Here is a 20,464-nt window from a genome sequence, read left to right as displayed (position 1 = left end):
CCCTGCAGGCACCAGTACTGTATGTTGCATACAGTAGGTGCTCAATAGGTAGTCATAAATTTGATGGCATCTTCTAGTTTGGAAAGATACAAGTGTAATCTTGACTGTGCTTTAATAAGCGTCAAGTCATTCTGCCATTAAAAATTTACACCCAGTTAAAAATAGAGTTCCTGCTTTTGCTGCAGATGGAATATGTAAACCTCATGGAGAAGACAAGTTTTGTTTTCACTTATTTTTTTTTCCCAACAGTTTTAATGAAAACTTTCAAACATACAGAGGAGTTGGAGATTTATAGTGACCATATATCTACCACCTAGATTCTACAGTTAACATTTTGCTTCCATTCAGTTTTCCACTTGGTTTTTTTTTTTTTTTTTTTTTTTAATTTATTTATTTATTATTTTTATTTTTGGCTGTGTTGGGTCTTCGTTTCTGTGTGAGGGTCCTCTCCAGTTGCAGCGAGTGGGGGCCACTCCCCATCGCGGTGCGCGGGCCTCCCACTATCGTGGCCCCCCTTGTTGCGGAGCAGAGGCCCCAGACGCTCAGGCTCAGCAGTTGTGGCTCACGGGCCCAGCCGCTCCGCGGCATGTGGGATCCTCCCAGACCAGGGCCCGGACCCGCGTCCCCCGCATTGGCAGGCAGACTCTCAACCACTGCGCCACCAGGGAAGCCCCTTCCACTTGGTTTTTATTAGGCTTCTTCTCATCCCTATTTATAACATAACTTTCTTGGTTAATTGTGGACATGATCATACTAAGATGCTGCTCAGGACCTCCCTGGTGGTCCAGTGGTTAAGACTCCGCGCTTCCATTGCAGGGGGCGTGGGTTCAATCCCTGGTCGGGGAACTGAGATCCTGCATGCCTCATGGTGCAGCCAAAAAAAAAAAAAAAGATGCTGTTGAAACAAGGTGTCCTTGCGGGTTTTCCCAAACCTGAGTACAGGGAGGAGCACCTCTCTGATCCTGTTAGGTTTGGTCTGACCCGGGTTCAGAGGGGCAGGTCCTGGAAATGGCAGGGAACTGTGGTTCTCCGTGTGTGAGCGCAGGTCTGCAGGCCCGCGTCTGAGCCTGCCTGCGAGAATCCCGCTCAGGCAGGGAGGCCTTCCGAACCCTCCCTGCCCAAGGCTGCCTTATGGGCGGCTTCATCTGTCACCAGCCCTGGACGGGAGGATGCAGGGGTGGGGTTGGGTGGGACAATGTGTGTGCCCGACTCCCTGCAGTGAGGGATTGCTGTCCTTCCAGAGAAACGGCGGTTCCAGCAGGTGAGGAGCTCCTCAGGGGCGGGGTCCTGCGCTGGACGGCGGGTGTCAGTGCAGCTTCCCAGGCAGGCTGAGCCACCGCTTCCACTGGTCTTTACTGATTTGTCTTTAAATCGATCCACTTCTTGAAAACATAGTTACCTTTCAAAAATAAATTTGTGGGCTTCCCTGGTGGCGCAGTGGTTGAGAATCTGCCTGCCAATGCAGGGGACACAGGTTCGAGCCCCGGTCTGGGAAGATCCCATATACCGCGGAGCAACTAGGCCCGTGAGCCACAACTACTGAGCCTGCGCGTCTGGAGCCTGTGCTCCGCAACAAGAGAGGCCGCGACAGTGAGAGGCCCATGCACTGCGATGAAGAGTGGCCTCCGCTCGCCGCAACTAGAGAAAGCCCTCGCACAGAAACGACCCAACACACCCATAAATAATTAATAAATTAATTTTTTTTAAAAAGTAGAGGAATTTAAACAAAAACTCCTAAAGAAACTCAACATTTAAATAAATAAATAAATAAATAAATAAATTTGTTGCTGCCATAAATTTAGAGAAAAAATTTCAGGATATGGAAAACTAGTATCTCTTGCCCAAGGTATTGTAGAAAGTAACCATAAAAAATAATACAGTGAAAATAAAGCAATGAAAATGAGACAGGAAATAATACAATGGAAGTTAAAACGTACACCTGAGAGTCGTCTTCAAGGTGCAAACATACCTCGCTGGAAAATTCTGCAAAGGTGACATTATTCCATGTGTTCTAGGCTACTTGGTAGAGTGGAGGGATACTTTTTTTTATTCAAAATTTGAGTTTCCTTTTAAGGAAGGGCTCTGTAAGAAATGAACCTTGGATGCATATAGGAACATCTAAGCCAGCATTTTCCAAATTAAATCATGACCCATTCATAGGTGGTATAATGACTGTAGTTGTAGCATTTTTTTAAATGGAGCCACAAAAGATGACAGAACCCATTCCAGTACGTTGCATACAGTAATGGTAAGTATTGTTGTGCTACCATTACATGTGTATATATGAATCTATGCATGTATGTATGATATATTTTAATAATATCGGAGATGGGCATTTTTCTCTGTCCCTGTTGCTTTTTTTATGGTTTAGAGTGAGTTCTTGTGGTTCAAGAATAACCTCAAGTAGTACTGTATGAGTACCAGTCATAAGTTATGTCCTTGCATTCTCCCCAAAATAGGAGGGGTAATTATATCAATTCTAATGTGACATTTGAAATGCCTGTACAACGTTATAGTTAAGAACATGCACTCAGAGTTGGATTGCCTGTCTTCACATCCCAGCTCTGTCCCTTACCAACTCTGCGACCTTGAGCATGTGACTTAAACTTCTCTGAGCCTCAGTGACCTCATCTGTAAAATAGGAGACATTAAAAGTAGCTACCGCAAAAGGTGGGTGTGAGTATTTAAAGAGCTAATGCATGCCAAGGGCTTCTGTGGCTGGCATGTAATAAATGCTCCAATGTCAGCTGCTGCTATTGTAACTTCAGGGGGGATGGCGTCGGTGGGAAGTTTCCTATCCCACGGAGACTGCTGGAACAAAAACGACAAGAGGATTGTCGCAGGGGGAGGCTGTGTTTCAGTGTGGCCAGCAGATGGCGCCAATGACGCCAATGGCAGTATTGGGGACAAGGTTCCGTATTCAGTTTCACCGACTTCAGCTGATTAAAAGAAATGGCATGTTTACTCTCCGTTTGCTGCTGTTAGTAAGCTTGTCAAATAGTTGGAAAGTGGAGTCAAAGATTATTTATCCTACTAGAAGACTATTCTTTAAAATAATACACTTTTATCTTTAGAAGATTGATGGCCTCCTTAGGAAATGCTGAAGGGGACAGTTTTTCAGTGGTCAGATTCCTGACTTTTCTACTTAAAATTTAATGTCCCCATTGGTTTCCTCCTGGGACATTGAAGCCTTGTTGTGTGGGGTGCAGGGGGCTCTGAGCACCTGCTCACCCTTCAGCATCCCTGCCCTGGTTTGGGAAGGAAAGATTCGGGAAATCTCCATCCCAGATGGGTACTGGAGGCAAACAGGCCATTTTACAATGAGTTTTAGTAACTCTGGATGCTCTAGGCCTCTGCGTGACTAGTCAGAATTGAGATGTAAATGTAAAATTTGGCACAGAAGATTTCAAAAACAAAAAGAAGAATGTAAATATCTCATTAACTTCTTATATCAATTATACGTTGAAATAATATTCTGGATGATAAAATTAATTCCACCTGATCATACTTTTGTACCTGTGGCTCCTAGAAATGTAAATCTACTGCTCGCAGTATATTTCCCTGGGACACTGGGGCCCCAGGCCCTCTGACTTTTTGTAGGTTTCCCCACTCATCACATCATATGTTAAAATACACCCACATCCCTCCTTAAATACACATTCTTGCTGCAAATTTTCTGAAAATTTTTGTTTCATATGTTACTTCTGAAATTATTTGGCAGTCTTTAATTCACACTTGGCAATGATTTCTTAATGATCACCTTGAATACCAGGAAATTTCTCATACATGTTTTCTGACAAATGTTTGGAACACTAAACCGTTTGATAGTATTACATTTGTAGACACAATGAAATGTTAATTTTGGGTTGTTGTTTTTATATTTTGAAGCCAATTTCCTCTCCCTCCCCCCCCTTGCCCCCTCCCTCTCTCTCCCCCCTCTCCCCCTCTCTCCTCCCACCCCCAGACACTTTTGTAGTCTTGAACAAGCTGTATAGCCCCAGTCATTGGGTCCCCATTGCCTGGTGGGAAATCTCTCGGGGCTGCAGTGTTTAGGAAAGGCAGTTTCAACACAAGCGTCCTATTTCCTTGAGAGGTGCTGGGTTGATACCCAGAGACTGCCACTGTTTCATAGCTCTGCAGGATGTCCTGCTAAGTGAGGTTACCCAGATTTCACAGATCTTGTCCAGCAGAAGGTGGGAGAAGGTGGCAAAACCATGCGGCTGCAGTTTTGAGAGTTTTTAATCACGACAGGTGTTACGTCACCAAAAGGCAAATGGAAGGAGAGTAAGTAATTTTGTAGCCTTTTGTATGTCAGTCTATTGTGAATTTTACATTGATGTATGTTGAGAAATATTCTTTAAGGTGAGGGCCATTTCCGAAGCAAATAAGAAAAACCTGTTACGCACTTGCTGCAATAGTAAGTCAGCCCCTAGAAAGCAACTGGTGTGCATTCGTTTGGTTTTGCCCCCAGGTGTGGGGCAGAGGCGGTGATGGGGGAGGAGCTGGACGCGGTACGAAGAAGAAACTGTCAACCCCCGGCATCCCATGGATCCGGAGCAGCACCGCCCTTTGGGTCACCACGACCCCTGGCAGTGCTGGCTCACCCCCGCACCTCCAGGTTCTCGTCCCCGTCACTGGTCAGCAGGGAAGGTCTCTCCCTCTGCTCTTGAGTCCTGAATTTAGATGTGGCCGCGAGCCCCTCGGCACAGTGTCAGCACTGCTCCAGGTGAGCTTGTGGGCGTTGGTCACTCACCAGATTTCACAAGGCTGCCTGGGACTGGGAGGGGCTGGCCAGTGCTCCCTGTGACCCGGGCTTCCGGCCAGGACTCACTGCTTGCAGTGGAGTCGAACCCCGGCTCCTCCTGACCCTGGGCGCCTCCTCGGCCACCATATCTGCCATCATTTCCACTCCCTCACAGATCTTTCTGACTCCTGGGTTGGCCCTTAAAACAGAAGTGCAGTGGAGGCCGAGAGTGGAAAGTACCCGCTGTTCTCAGATCAGTGCGTGTCTCCTGGTGCCAGGGCCCAGGGAGGCTCTTCAGCTCTTCAGCTCTCGGACTTCACGTGACATGAACCTCTTCCTTGGCCGCATCGGTGGGACTCTGCAGTGAGGGCCCTTGACCAGTGCGGAAGGCCCCGAGCGTGATTCGGGTTAACAACTCAGTCGCCTGCAGGTGCAAAGAAGGTATTTGTCATGGGCTGAGTTGTGCCCCCCCATTGTATCTTGAAGTCCTAACTCCCCAGTACCTCAGAATGTGACTGGATTTGGAGAAAGGGTCTTTAAAGAGGTGATTAAATGAGGTCACTAGAATGGGCCCGAATCCAATATGACTGGTGTCCTTAAAAGAAGAGTTTAGGACGCAGACACCACAGAGGAAAGACCATGTGATGACACAGGGAGAAGACGGCCATCTGCAAGCCGTCTTGCAGAGAGAGAGGCCTCGCAAAAACCAACCCTGCCCACACCTTGATCTTGGACTTCTGGCTTCTGGAACTGTGAGGAAATAAATTTTGGTGGTGCTTTGTCACAGCACCCTGAGCTACGTGTTCCCAGGTAGCCATGTGAATTTCAGCTGTGTGACAAGGTGTCCTCCTTGGAATAGAGCCCATGTTCATGTTGCACCTACAGGAACCTTCACACACACTCCTGGGCTCCCAGAGCAGGTGGTTTGAGTCACCTGCCAGGCTGCATCTGCCGGGGCAGGGTCTCCCACCAGCGCTCACTGGGAAGACCCCGGCCAGCAGGGGGCGCCCTCCCTCCCACTGCAGGGACAGGCTGGCCCTCGTCCCAGCGTTGGTTCTCGAGGACCACTCTCAGCTGGGGATTAGCCGCACACCATCCTGGGGAAGGGGGCTCCTGCTGGCAGGACAGGCTTCCCAGCACACCTGCTGGCCTGGAGAGCACCCAAAACCAAGACACACGTAGCCTTCCCGGGGGGATGGGACTGACTGTGTTTAGTCCACATTTTCACACCAGCAGCGGCCACTCTTCTAAGGCTGACAGAGGTGGTGTCCCAAGGTGTGCACTGACACACCATCATCAGTCCCCAAGGCGTCCCCCGCTTGCCATGCCACCTCACCTGGTAAGAGGGACTTTGCAGATGTGACCAAGGCCCTGGGCCATGAGATGGGGAGATTATGCTGGATTATCCAGTGGCCCAGTGGAGTGGAAAGGGTCTTTAAAGTGGAAGAGGGGGGTAGAAGGGAGAGAGCGTCAGAGAGATGCTGTGGGAGAGACACGACTCTGAATGTGGAGGAGGAGGCCACGAGCTAGGGGTGCAGGCGGCTTCTAGAAGCCAGAAAAGGCAAACAAACGGATTCCCTCCTGGAGCCGCCAGAAGGACCACCCCTGCCTACACCTTGACTTAAGCCCCGTGAGACCCGTTCTGGGCTCTGACCTCCAGAACTGTAAGAGAATAGATGTCTGCTGCTTTAAGCCATAAGGTGTGGGCACTCTGTGACAGCAACAACGGGAGCTAATGCAAAGGGGTCCTTACCTGGGACCCATAGATCCCACATGTAGAGTTCGGGGTCCATGAAATGGAAGGGGGAAGTGTTCATCTTCAGCAACCAGAGTCAGACTGAGGCACAAAGGAGCCACGAACTTGGACGGGGCCCCACCGTCAGCAGCAGCTGTGACCCAACCACGGAGGCTGTACCGCACCGTTTCTCTGATATCCTGACACAGCCATCTTGCTCATCAGGCCTTCAAAACTACAGACTCACTAGCGCCCCTGCTGGATTTTATTGCTTAATGCATTAGTAAAGGAGCGTATGCTTGCTTTTAACTATTTTAACAGCTGTGTTTTAGTATGATTGTTTTCCTAGGCATTTTATTAAGTGTCTAAGACCATCCGTCTGAGGAGGGTCCTCCAGTCTCAGCAGACTGCCCAGGACTCCGTGGCCTACACAGAGCTGTGGGCCCCTGGGAAGGGACATGACTCGAGGAGGCTGGGCCCTTTGGCTCTGGTATGGAGAGCAGGGAAGGCATCTTGAACAAAGGGATCTGGGACTCTGCCCCAGGGAACTGGGGAGCCACCAAAGCAGCACACGTGGGAGGGCTGCCAGGTTCCCTGGAAACTGATGCGTGCCTGGTGAAAAAACCAGAACTGCAGGAGTTCACATTTACCAGGCTCCCGTTCAGTATGAGGATGAGCTCGGCACTCTGTGTATGATCTCACTTCAGCCTCACCAAAGCCCTAGGAGGAAGTCATTGTCATTATGCCCATTTTACAGCTGAGAAAACTGAGGCCCAGAGAGGCGTTGGCTAGCAAGCACGTGATGCGTGCAGGACACAAGCGTGGCCTGCCCTCTGCCCGAAAAGAAGGGGGAGGGACTTCACTACCTGACGGGGATGATCAGAGAGGAGCCCAGGGGTCAGGTTACTCTCGGAAGCTGAAACAGCAGAGCCCAACCCATGCCCGGCTGGTGCGCAAAAGTCTCTCGCGCTTCCTCTTTTGGTTCGCTGTGTCGGTGTTTTATTTCAAGGCTCTTCGGGCCTCCGCCGTTTTGGGTGGAGGTGGGTGCAGGTGGCCTGCACGGCCCCAGCTGCAGGTCTGGGATGCAGAGGGGGCTGCCCAAGCTTGACTCCACAGGAACACTGCGTAGCCTGCGTCTCCGTTAAGATAAACAGGCTTTGGGGATCCCTCCACATTCCCAGTCTCAGTCTTCTGGAATGCGTTCATTCACGCACTTGTTCCTTCACTCAGCACATCTTTACTGAGTGCTTTCTATTTGCGAGGCCCTGGGTACACGGCAGTGAACAAAGCAGCCAGCAGCCCGTCCTCCTGGAGCTGGCCTCTCGTGGGGAGGCGGTCCACACAGAAACAAACAGATGTATAAAGCAGGGTCGGGCAGGGACACGAGCTTTTGAGGGATGCTGGAGGAGAGGCCTGGATGGAGTCCGAGTCCCAGGCCCTGGGAGCATCCAGATCAGCGACAGCAGATCCAAACACCAGGCCGGCTGCCTTCCAGGACAGGCTGGGAACAGAGGATCTGTGTCGTTCCTGGGGCTGCAGCCAGATGCTGCCTCTGAGATGCAGGTGGGGATGGACGGTGGGGTCTCAGCCTGGCTACTCGCTGAGTGAAAGGGCCCAGACTCAGGAGACGGCCAGGAGGGGGGGCAGGGAAGGTGGGCGCGGGTTCCATTCCCAGCGGGGGTTGGGAGGGAAGGATGGGACCGGACATAAACTGGGGATGTTTCAAGTGAAAGGATCCTTAGTTGGACCCCCACTTTTCCCAGCGGAGCAGCTGAAGCCCAGAGAGGTACAGGGGGTGCTTCCCGGTCCTGGAATGACCCTAGGGAGTCCCAGGACCCTCACGTGGCTCTGAAGGCCGTTCCAAACCATGAGTCTGACAGCCGTGATTCCACCCGCTCAGGGCTCTGGCTTCCTCTCCCCTCCGGCCGTGGTAGTCTTCTGGGGCTGCTGCAGCATCTGACCATGAACTGGAAGACTTCAGACAGCAGAAATTTACTCGCTCACAGCTCTGGAGGCCAGAAGGCCAAAGTCAAGGTGTCGGCAGGGCCGTGCTCCCCGTGAAGGCGCTAAGAGGGAAGACTGTCCCCTGTATGCCTTTCGGTGCTGGCTTCCGGGGTTGCCAGCAATCACGGTGGTCCTCGGCTTGAAGGCGCATCCCTCCAACCTCTGTCTCTGTTTTCACATGGCCTCCTCCTTGTGTGTACAAAAATCCTATTTCCAAATAAGGTCACATTCACGGGTACCAGAGACTTGAATATATTCTTGGGGGACACAATCCAACCCATAGCAAATGCCCACATCCAGGCACAGTCTCAGAGCAGGGTCCTGAGTCCAGGCTCCCCTCGTGGAGACAGTGACAAAGCCTGTAAGGTGGGACTTCATACTCAGCCATCTCCTGAGTGAGCTGTGTCAGGCGAGGGTAGGCAGTGGGCAGGGGGACGGGGCTTTATCCACCTGCCACATCCAGAGCTATGAGCCTGGGAAAGTGTCCTCAGGGGAGGAGAGGGGGCATGTGTGCTGGGCAGCAGCGGACAGACCCTCACCCCGAGCAGCCTGGCCTAAGTCGTCACTCCTGTGTCTTTCCATCTGGCTTCCCAACCCACCTTCCCTTCTGTTGGTGATGCAGAGACCTAAGGGGACAGAGGGTGAATGAGTCAATGATTCAAACCTGGCTGTCCTCTTCTTGAGACACCGATGCTCCCCCTGTCCCCTTCCTGGCTGGGCCCGAGTGCAAGGTGCATGCAGTGAGCCCACCCACCCGGGGGCTGACCAATGTCCCGCCCGTGTCCTGCTCTGTCCCCTTGTAATGAAGGGCTTGGAACTTTAGAGAGAGGAGCATCGGCCCAAAGACCCAAAGCATTGGGACCAAGATCAACCTCTGGGCTGACCTCCCAACCCACCATGTGACGGACACCAAAGGAAGCAGGGACAAATGACCCCTGTCCAGGCATGCTGGCCCCTTCAGTAGAAATTATCAAACTGCATCTGCTTCATTTGGGAACGCTTTCGGTTGTCATCATGGAAAACTCAACTACAGTGGCTTAAACATGTTGGGATCTATTTTTCTTACCCAACAAGGAGCCTGGTTGTTGGCCTTGGTTTAGCCCAAGTTTTCTCAGTTTCAGCACTGCTGACATTTGGGGCTGGATAATTCTTTGTTATGGGTGCTGTCCTGTGCAGTATAGAATATTTAGCAGCTTCCCTGGCCCCCACATTCTAGATGCCAGTAGCGTTCCTCCCTCAAGTTGTGACCACCAAAAATGTCTCCAGACATTTGCCAAATGTCCCCTGGGTTTAGTGGTATCAGGACTGGTGTCTGTGAGTCTCTTGCACTTTGCCTCATGGTCGTAAGTCAGCTGCCACAGCTCCGAACATCCCAACCATGTTCAGAGCAGAAATAACAATAAGGGGCTGGTACCAGCTACCATTGTTTCTTTGAGCAGAAGGCTGGAAGCCAAACAGATTTCTACTTGGTTCTCACTTCACTCGACCTCTCCTGAGGTCTCACCTGCCCAGCCCTCAAAGCAGGGAGACAAGGCCTTCTCTAAAGGCTGTGGGAGGACAAAATGGGATCATGGATTGGCCATTTACTGCTCTGGGTGGCCTTGGGGAAGTCACTCTGAGCTTCAGTTCCCTCCCTCTTAAAACTGGGCTAATAGTACCTACTTGAGAAAAAAAGGTGTTTTGAGGTTAAATCACCTAATATATATAAGTCACCCAGTTCAGGGCTGGGCTCAAAACAGGCACTAAAACAACTGACCTTTATTATTATTAGTGGTGTGAGAGGATTAGCCACTAAAAGTGCCCGGCACTCAAAGGTTATTCCGTTAGTGATGGTGGCTGGATCTCCTGCCTCTAAGCTTTTGCATTCTGTTCCCTGTGCTGTTCCCTGTGCGCCAATGGCTCTGGCTCTCACCGCTTGCTCTCACCAATCCCCAGAGGCCTTACCTGACTCTAAAGAACACCTGTCACTTTTCTTTGCTCCCATCTCAGGACCCGCCTGGAAAAATTTGCTCCCATCTCAGGACCCGCCTGGAAAAATTTAAATGTAAATTTAATATTCATTCATTCATTTTCTCTCTATTCCTCCTAGAATGTAAGCTCGTGTGTGTGTGTGTGTGTGTGTGTGTGTGTGTGTGTGTGTGTGTACTGGGGGTGGGGGTACGTCATTAGTTTCCTACTTGCAGTCTTCCGGGTCTAGAACCTGGCACCTAATGGATCATTAATAAGGATGTGTTGGGTGAATAGCTGATTCTCAGGCAGAAGTTGATGACACGTGGGCACGTGGGGCCACCCGACGGGCGGAGAGATTGGTGACGCAGAAACTTAAGGGCCGGAGAATGAACACGTGAAAGAACCATAGCGGGCGCATCCGCCTTTTAAGACACTGACGCCCCCTGCCCTCTTCCGGGCCGGGCGGGAGCGCGAGGTGCACGCAACGAGCCTGCCCATCCCGGGGCGGAGAACGCCCTGCCCGGATCCTGCGCGTTTCCCTTTTCTGACCCCGTGTCCGCGTCCCGGGCGCCCGCCCCCCGGGTCGAGACGCTTCGGACCCCGCAGCGCCAGCACGTGCTCCGCAGACGCCCGCGGGCCGGCGCGCAGCCGCACTCCCCGCGGCGCCCCTCCCCGCGCGGCCGCTCCGCCGGGAGGGGCGCGGGAGGGGCGCGGGGTGGGCGGGGCGGGGCAGGTCCGGGCGGCTCTGGGACTTGTAGGCCTGGAGCCTCGCCGCCCGCGCCCCGCCTGCCCCCGCCCCTAGAGGCCCTGTCTGTCACGGAAGGGGAAACTGAGGCCCGGTGATGGGACCCAGTGTGCCTAAGATCGCGCGGCCGCACGGTGGCCGCCTTCCCTGGCCCAAAAAGTGGAGGTCACACTTTCGCAAAGTTTTCCAAGGGCGCGCTGAGTGTCCCTTGTCTGGTCGAGAGCTCTCCTCGGCTTCTTCCTTCCATCGTGCATTCACTGAACAAACATTTCCCGGGGGCCCTCTGCTTGCCAGGCCGCACAGCTTGAGCAAACCATCCAAGGGCCCACCTCGCAGGGGAGAGAGACCTTAAACCCGTGAGTAGGTAACCAGGGCTTGGGGAGGTGAAAAGTACACTGAAGGAAGAGAAAAGCTGAATACAGGGGGAGCGATGAGGCCCAGCCCCGAGGCAGGAGTGGGCCTGGGGAGTTGGAGGGAACTGGGAGCGACAAGACCAGGGGGAAATGAGGGGGGACTGAAAAGTGTGTCCCCGGACGACTCGGGGTTCCATTCCCAGCGTGAGGGGGCTGGGGCGGGGGTTTGGGGGGAAGGAAGGGTCAGACCAATGGTTGCCGGGTGGCGCGCGGGGTCGGGGAGTCCAGGGGCTTGAGGCACAGCTGGGCTGGGCTTGGAGTCGAACGCAGCCTGACAGAGAAGGTGCCTGATAAACGCCTGGAAGACTAGTGAACGCTTCGCCTGCCTCCCTGTACCCCTCAGTCCGCCAGGAGCTGGGGTCACCAGGAGCGACCCCACTCAGAGCAGTGGTAACTTAAAAAAAAATGCACAACCTAAAAGTTAAGAATTATGTTTTATTTGGCGGACTTTCTGAGGACTCGAACCCTTGAAGCAGCTCTCAGGGACTGCTCCAAAGAGGTCAGGGAGGAGCCAGGATATAGAGGAGTATTTGCAACAAAAACCAAAACTTCGGAACATCAAAAGATCACTGTTAATTAAAGAAAAACCACACATCTCAAGTTAATGAATTTAGCGCTTTTCTATGTATGCGAAGATGCAAGAGTCTGGGCTCATTGAAATCATTCCTTTGATGTGCACCTTAACCATCTAGGGCCAGTATCCTGTTATTTTCCACCCTGAATCCCCTCAGGGTACACAGGGGTGGCTGCAGTGGCTGATGGCCGCAACATCCTTTGTTTACTGACATGGCAGGTGACATTTTTTGTCCACAGCAGAGTCCCGACTGCACAGGACATCACAATGCTGGTGCCTGGACATGTGGAGGGTTTGAGATCCTTGGGGCCTGGCTCTGCACGGCCGTGTGACCCACCGGTGGGGGGGTGCTGGTGCCAGGGCCTCGGGTTCAGTGCTCTTGTCAGACATGAAATTCCTAATAACTTTGGACAAGGTGCCCTGACAATTCTGTAGCGGGTCCTGCTGCAGAGACCCAGGGGTGGGCCTGTTTCTAGGGCTGGGGAAGGGAACAGAGGGAACAGGGGCACCCTCTGCTTGCTCTCCCCCAAGGATGGCCCATAGAGATGGAGGGATCCTTGGCACAGGGATGGACTTTTGAGGAGGCCAGAACTACTTCCCCTGCCCAGTCACCTTCTCAGAGGGGCCTCCGGGACCACTCTGGCCACTCCTGGATGGCAGCACCCTGATTTATTTCCTAATGGATAGTACATTGTATATTTACCTGTTTGTCTTGTTCATAGAAGCTCTGTGGGGTAGAGTGTGTTGCGTGCATTTCTGCATCCCCCACGCCCTGATAAATATTCGTCGAACGAATTACATTTACATATAAAAACAAAGCCTGTTTCACCTTTAATATAAGTTCCTGTACCGTAAGCTGCCCTGGGGAAACGATTCAGACTCACTAAACATGGTTTGAATCGTTTGTATCTGATTCGCTAGACGGTGCGCTCCTCGAGAGCAGGGGCCAGGAACCCAGTGAGCACGTATTGGTCCCCCCAAAACACCCGGATGCGCCCCCTACCCATGTGCGCGCCCTGCCCCTGGGCTTCACCGGGGCACGTGGGGCGTGGCGTGGCGTGGCGGGGCCGGACTACGCTTCCCGGCGGCCCCCGCGCGCCCGGGCGGGGATGAGGGGGCGGGGCCGGACGCCCGGGGCGGGGACTGGGCGGGCAGGGGGCGGGGCCGACTACAAAGCCCGGGTGGGCGACGGGGCGCAGAGTTCCCGCAGCGCCGGCAGGAACGCGACGCAGCGCAGTGCCGCGCGTGGAGCGGGAGCGACCCGCGAGTGGACGGGCCCGGCGGCTGGACCGGCGCCCCTGCTGCCCCGCTCGCTCCCCGCCGCCCCCAATGAGCGCAGCCCCACGCGGCCCGGGTCCGTAGGCGGCGGGCCGCCCCCCATGCTGCTGCAGCCCGCGCCGTGCGCCCCGAGCGCGGGCTTCCCGCGGCCCCCGGCCGCCCTCGGCACCATGCACGGCTCGCAGAAGGACACCACGTTCACCAAGATCTTCGTGGGCGGCCTGCCCTACCACACCACCGACGCCTCGCTCAGGAAATACTTTGAGGGCTTCGGGGACATCGAGGAGGCCGTGGTCATCACCGACCGCCAGACGGGCAAGTCCCGCGGCTACGGCTTCGTAAGTGGCCCCGCGGCCGGGCGCTCCCCGCCCCGCACTTATCGCGGCCGGGCCGCTGAGTCAGCCGGCGGGCGCACGCCAGCCCCGGGCGCCTCCCGCCGGCTCGGCACCTGCTGCCCCCTCTCGGGCTCCAGCCGGTCCTGCCCCCGCCCCCCAGGCCCGGTCTCCCTGCCCCCTCCGCACGCCCGGTTTAAAAGGGAGAGCCGCTGGGTTCAATTAGGACTCCGAAGTTTGTGGAGAGGTTCTCGGCACTTCCTGGAGCAACAAGCGAGCGAGGAGCCGGGCTTCGGCCCCGGCGCTCAGGAGCCCTGAAGCAACCCCCATTTTATTTTCCAGCAGCCCTCTCAGACACCCCAAACAACCTAAGTAAAAATCGCCCTGAAGACATCTCTTTTACTCCCTTTCTAACTAGGGTGTCCCCAAACACCTCCCATGAGGAAGTTCGTGGTCCGCACTGGCCGGGACCCCTGCCTCCCTTCGGGGTGGCCGTGTCTTCCCTGGGGGTTGTTTCCGTCCCTGAGGGCAGCGTTTCCTAGCACTTGAACTCGGGGGGAGGAGCCGGGGCCCAGGGGCAGCTTTGGGAGGGCCCCGGGCTGGGGTCAGAGGGGACTGGGCTGGGTGCCTTGGGTAATGGGCACGCGGGGCGGGGAAACGAGTGCCCCGTGCCGGAGCTCTCTCGAGCTCTCTCTCTGCTCCGCCGCCCCCCCCCCCACCCCGCAAGGGAAGCCCCTGATGCGTCTGTGCTCCTCCAGGTGACCATGGCTGACCGGGCGGCAGCTGAGAGGGCTTGCAAAGACCCTAACCCCAACATTGACGGCCGCAAGGCCAACGTGAACCTGGCCTATCTGGGTGCCAAGCCGCGGAGCCTCCAGACGGGTGAGAGTCGTGTTTTCCTTCCCTGGCACTTCTGGTTGCTATATTCAGCGTTGGTATCTGTCGGGTGGAAAAGGCACCCCCCCCCCCACCTCCAGGGGTGGCAGTCGGCTGTCATGTGCTCCCAGAGAGCCGTCACAGAGCAGCCATCTCCCAGCTTGGAAGCTGAACCCCTTCCTCTAGCTGTGTGTGCCAGTGGGACAGGGCGAGAAGGGCACGTCACACAGTTGTCAGCTGTCCTCACGGGAGGGAGGAAGTTGGTCCCCGGGGCTGGAGGTTGGGAGGACAGACACCCAGAGGCTGCTGCCTCTCGGGTCCCTTGGCCTCCTTCGGCTGGGAGTTTTGGGGTTCATGTGGAGGTGGCCTGGGAGGGGAAAGGAAGCTGATTAATGCTTTGGATTAGAGGTGGATGGTTGTGAGGTTCTTTCCTGTGTCAGGCCGGGCCCCTAACTGGTCCCTCGTTTTAGGCTTTGCCATCGGCGTGCAGCAGCTGCACCCCACCTTGATCCAGCGGACTTACGGGTGAGTGGACGGCTGGCTGGGATGGGGGGCGGTAAGCAGGCCTTGGAAGCCAGGCCAGGGGGCTGTGAGCTTCCTGGGTCTTTCAGTGCAGGCGCCCATCGGTCTGAGGGAGCCTCTTACCCTGGGACTGCCGACCCCACGGTGGTTGGTTGCGCTGTGTGCAGCCATCTTTCTGTGTCTGAGAACCGACCTTTGCTCCAGCCTTTCAGAAGCGTCATTGTGTTTTGGGAGTGGGAGGGAGACAAGCTGGGAGCAGGGGGAGAAGGCAGGTTGCATTTCTCTGTCCCCCGGAAAAGGCCACACCACAGAGAGATGGGGAGCATGAGCTCTGGAGCCTGTGGCCTGGGTTCAGAGCCCGGTTTCCCCTTGCTGGGTGCGTGACCTCCGCTCACGCAGCCACCAGTGCCTCAGTTTCCTCACCTGTGATATGGGATGGTGACAGCACCTCTGAGTTCTGTGGGTGGAGGCCTGGCATGGGCCCCATGCAGGTTAGGTAAGTATGCTGGAAGGGTTTGCCGACTAGGAACCGGGCCAGGCTCTTTGAGGGCGCCCCTCTGACCTGCTCCAGTGCCCGACAGATGGCGGCAGCAGGTCACTGCCAACCGGTCCAATGTTTGCGAAGCTGCAACAGGTGAGCCGGGATCAGGACTAGATGTCCCCGCCCAAGTGGGCCCAGCCTGTGGGCTTTTTGTCTGATGTGCTTTAGAGCAGTGTGTCCCAGCCTCCTCCATCCGAAAAGGGCCTTCGTCGTTGTCTTCTTTTTTTTTTTTTTTTTAAACATCTAATAAGGTCTAGCAGCTGCTTGGGAAAGGGCAGAGACTTTAGGGGCACAAAGGAGCCTGCCATGCTGGCTGACTTCCCAGCCCTGTGATCGATGTCGGCTGTTTGCCCCAGTGCAGGGAGCGTGCTGATGGGGATGGGGGTTCTGGGGGGGCAGTTATAGAACAGGCAGCCCCTTTTAGAATGTTAGAACCTCTTAAGCTATCGGAGACTGAATCCCAGGCCCTGCGTTTTGTGCTGAAAGTTGCAAGTGTGTACGTGTGTGTGTGTGTGTGTGTGTGTGTGTGAGCGTGTGTGTACCTGCCCCAGAGGCTCGGTTTAAGGGGCCACCTGGCTCACTGGGGCAGTGTGAACCGGGCCCTGGAGCAGGCTGGGAGTTGGGCTTGGGTGGTCTGGGCAGGTCCACCATGATTCGGGGCTGCTTACCCTGACAGGCAGCCTCTGTGGCGGCACAGTGGCCCCCACGTGAATTGGAGGAAGTGTGTGAGCCCAGGTCCCGGTCTGTCCTCCTGAGAGGAAGCCTGGAGGGCGGCAGGGAGCAGGGGGTTCTGGTTTCCTTCTCGCCCTGGGACCTGCTTCACCTGTGTCTGCAGCCATCTTGGAAGGTGTTTGGGGACACCCCCGTCTTCCTGCCGTCACCCAGGTTCTTCCTGTTTGGGTTCAGGCCATACGAGGAGGGTGTCCTCACTTTCCGCAGCCCTGGCTCTGTTCCCCAGGGCAGGGGCTGGGCCCGGGGCTGGCACGGAGATCCGGGCGTGAGCCTCGAGCACACGCGGCTTGAAATGCGACCATAGCTTCCCGCTCGAGCCTGGGCTCCCTTGTGATCTGTCACAACTGCCTCTGGGACTTGGTGACCCTCAGCACTTGGCCTCTGGAGCCTGCAGACCTGGGTTCAAATCCTGACTTTGTCACTTACCAGTTGGTCCATCTCGGCAAGAGATGTTTTCTTCCTGAGCCTCTACTTTCCTCATCTGGAAAATGGGACTAATAACCACCTGAGGCAGTGCTGGCACGTGGGGCCGGGGGCTCTATACCTGTCTGCCTTCTCTCCTGCCCTCACGGCAGCCCTCAAAGGTTGGGACCGATATTACTCTTGCTTCTTAGGTGGGGAAACTGTGGCAAAGAAAGGTTAAAAAGGTTAACAACCTGTCCAGGGCGGCTGAAGTGACAGGATTTGAACCCACGCGGGCTGGCTCTGGAACGCGCGCTCTCAGCCGCTGCTCTGTGGGGCGGGTGGGTGGGAAGGGTGCTCCGACGGTTTCCCTCGTGGTCCTCAGAGCGCCACCCATGGGAGGGTGGTCAGGCGTCGGTCACAGATTTTACTGCCATGTGCTCCCGACTGCAGGCGACAGTGTTTTGTAAGTGAATCTGCTGGCTGGCCATTTGATACCTGTGACGGTGAAGAGGCCGCTGGCCCTATTTGTTGGTTACCAAGGGGGTGGAGACCCAAACAGGGACAGTCCAGCTCTGCATTTCCAGCGGCCGGTGGACTGCAGCCTCTCAGAGCTGTGCCGCCTCCCACCAGGCCTTGCTGAGACCCCAGGGGGCAGGAGCGGTGCCGGGCCGGGCTTTTGGGGTCAGTTGTCTCCTGCCAGCGCCCGCCCGCCTGGCTGGAGAGTTGGGCCGTCAGCGTCCCTTTTGATTTTGCAAACAACGGGCCGGGGCCCGGCCGGGCCTGACTCAGCGGTCAGTGGTGTCGGCTCTGGGCTGGCAGCAAGGCCCGGGCAGCCCAGAGTTTGCAAACCCGTTAACCCTCTCCTGCCCGGCGGAACTTTCCCTGACTTTCTGGCACCGATCGTGTGCCTGGGACAGCTCTGAAGATTCCACAGCTCGCTTTTGGGCAAGGCCACTGCGGAATCCTCGTCTGGCTGGGTCGTAAATGTCAGCATGGAAAGATTTGCCAAAGAACTTTTACACTCTCTGCTTTTTGCTTGGATTCCCTGCCCGCAGTTTTTCTTTTCTTCAAGAACGGGACTTTTCAGGACCTAATGCGACCGGGACATTTCCGTCATGTTAACTACATGGGGCCGAGGGTTAGAGTTAGGGTTAGGGTTTGAAGAAGGCTTCTTTGGCAGGTGGCAGGTGGCTTGATCACAGGGTGGGGACTGCGGCCATAGACCACCCGGCCGACCGGCCCTTTGCTGATGGGGTGGGACAGTCAGCAGACCGCAGGCACAGGTCCAGGCAGAGCGTTGGGTCTGGCTTGGAAGGGGCCTCTCCGTGTCAGGGCTGTCTGTCCAGGCCTGAGCCTGAGGCTTGTAGGAGCTGAGGTTTGTCCCAGGCCTGGCTGCACTGGGAGCCTCTCCTTGGGTTATTTTTGAAGGGCCAGCTGCTTCTCCGGGCTCAGCTCCCCAGCCCAGCTTCTCAAGGGTGCCTTGTTGTGGGCTCCACAGCCGTCCACTGCGAGCCGCCCCCTGGGTGCCGGGTTGGGGCCAGTCCCTGGGTCCCAGATGGCAGGACAGGGTCCCGGGGCTGCTGGGTGTCAGGCAGGCCTTGTGCTGGAGCGAGGCCCCGGGCTCGAGGCCAGGCCCAGCCCCTTCTCTCCGGGCTCATCGCCCCGTCTGCGGGATGGGGACTGTGTCGGTGCCACCTCCCAGGGCCGACTGGGGATGGGACCCTCTCCCCAGCACGTGCACACGCCGTTCGGCCTAGAGTTTCAGGGCCCCTACACCCTCTGTGTGAAGGGCCCCGGTGCCCAGATTGAGACCCGCTGCCCTTGCTGTGACCAGGCCGTGGGTGTGTGCCTGCCCAGGGGGTCTGAGCAGAGTGTTTGGGTCCCCAGGGCTGGAGAGGGGCCAGAGAATGACAGGAAGATGTCACGGAGCACAAGGGGCTGGGCGGAAGGCCGAGAGCTGTTCCCAGAATCCTTCATTCATCCAGTATTTATTGAGCGCCTGCTGGATACTTTGAATAAGAAAGATGTGGTTGGTTCTCCATCTTGCTTTCTGGCAGGGAAGCCAGACCATTAGACATCCTTGTGGGCACGTGAGGACCGAGGTGGTGACGGGGACAGCTGAACAGGGCAGCTGGCTGGCGGAGGGCCTCGTGGGCTGGGACAGGCCTGTGTCGAGATTGTAACGGTGGGTGGGTGATTGTGCGTGCGATACAGAATCATGGACTTACACCCAAGGACCCCCCTGAACTGGTGAAATCCGAGCAAGGCCCGGAGCCAAGCTCAGAGCGGTGCACCGGCGTGCGGCTCCTGGGTTTGGTAGCGTGTTGGGTTATGAGACGTCACCACTGGGGACACCACGGGAGGGCCCGTGGGGCCTCTCTCTACTGTGTTTGCACTTTCCGGAGAGTCTCTCGTGATTTCATGACACGAAGTAAATAAAGCGGGGGGGAGTCGCAGCGCCTTGAACAGGGGTCCCGCACCTTGGAGGTGTGGCAGGAAGTGAGGTCAGAGCCGGAGCGTATGGGGGCAGAGAGGAAGCTGGTGCCCTCCCGTGTGGCATCACGTGGCTTGTTTTTACTTTCAGGGTGTTTGGGGTGGCCCTGCCCCTCCCCAGCCCGTCGCTTCCTGTTTGGCACTCGCTGGAGCGAGGAGTGGGCCGGCGCGTGGCCCTCCCTGACGGGCGGCCCGCGCACACCTGTTGTTTGTCCCCGTCTGCTGTAACAGACACTGGCCTCTGGGGCGGTTCTCGGGCTCCTGTCCAAGGATGAGCTCTTCGCCGGCCCCAGTGGCCCTGGCGGGAGGGGCCCCCGTACTGAGGCCTCGTCAGGAAGCCTCCGGTCGAAGGGAGAGGCCTGACCACATGCAGGCTGATGTGGGCATCTCACTCGGCCTCACGGGTGTGTCCCAGGGCAGGGACCCGGGTGGGGGGCTCCCAAGTGGACCGGGCCGCCCCTTCTCACTGCAGCGGGAGAAGGCCGTGTAAGGAGCCTGCAAGCCCCACGACTTGTCTGTGTGACCCCTTGTTCTCGCGACGAGTTTGCGTCCTTGAGCCTCAGTTTCCCCATCTGCCACGTGGACGTGATGCGTGCCCTGCAGCGTGCTGACGGGGGGCGGGGTGCATCTGGATCATTCTCCTGACCCCTCCCGCGTGGCTGAAAGGAGGAAGCTGTGCTTTCATTCAGCCAGTTTGTGGCAGGTTGGGGACTTCGTGGAGACGGAGGGAGTCCTGGCCCTGCTTGTGATTATGGAGCTTCCTTTGGCAGAGCGGTGGCGGCTCGGGTGGCGACAGGCGCTCTGGGGGGAGAGGAGCAGCTGGGCAGGGGAGGCTGGTGTGAGTGGTGTGGGCAGTGGGAGACTGGCGGGGTCAGAGGCCCAGCAGGGTGGCCTCAGCTCACGTCGGGCCACGGTGGCCCAGGGGAGCATTTGGATTTGCCTGAGTGCTGGGGGGCCGCTGTGGGCCCTGAGCAGATGAGGGCCGGGTCACTTGCGTCTTTAGAGGGTCTCTTCAGCTGCTGGGTAGGCCTGAACCACCGAGGCCAGGGTCGGGGCCCCACTAGCGGACCTCGCAGTGATCCAGTCCACACGCGAGGCCGTGGTGGCCGCCCGGGAGTGA

The 20,464-nt window shown here is 56.2% G+C and overlaps 1 protein-coding gene across 2 annotated transcripts in view; it reads left to right on the top strand.

Annotated features, from left to right (window-relative positions):
• Nucleotides 1–13,336: 13,336 nt before the first annotated feature.
• The window catches only part of RBM38 (RNA binding motif protein 38), a 49,156-nt gene continuing 42,028 nt past the window's right edge, over nt 13,337–20,464 (top strand). The window contains exons 1-3 of one of the 2 annotated variants that reach the window (XM_082359332.1): nt 13,337–13,781; nt 14,534–14,657; nt 15,122–15,176. In XM_082359332.1, the coding sequence (XP_082215458.1) occupies nt 13,545–13,781; nt 14,534–14,657; nt 15,122–15,176 (416 nt within the window). In that variant the 5' untranslated portion in view covers nt 13,337–13,544. The remainder of the gene's footprint in view (nt 13,782–14,533; nt 14,658–15,121; nt 15,177–20,464) is intronic. The other variant, XM_082359331.1, reaches the window with a different exon arrangement.

Source organism: Balaenoptera borealis (assembly GCF_965194805.1).
Source record: "Balaenoptera borealis genome assembly, chromosome: 16".
Taxonomy (NCBI): domain Eukaryota; kingdom Metazoa; phylum Chordata; class Mammalia; order Artiodactyla; family Balaenopteridae; genus Balaenoptera; species Balaenoptera borealis.
Note: the sequence above shows the minus strand (reverse complement) of the source record. Positions and strands in the feature narration are given on the sequence as shown.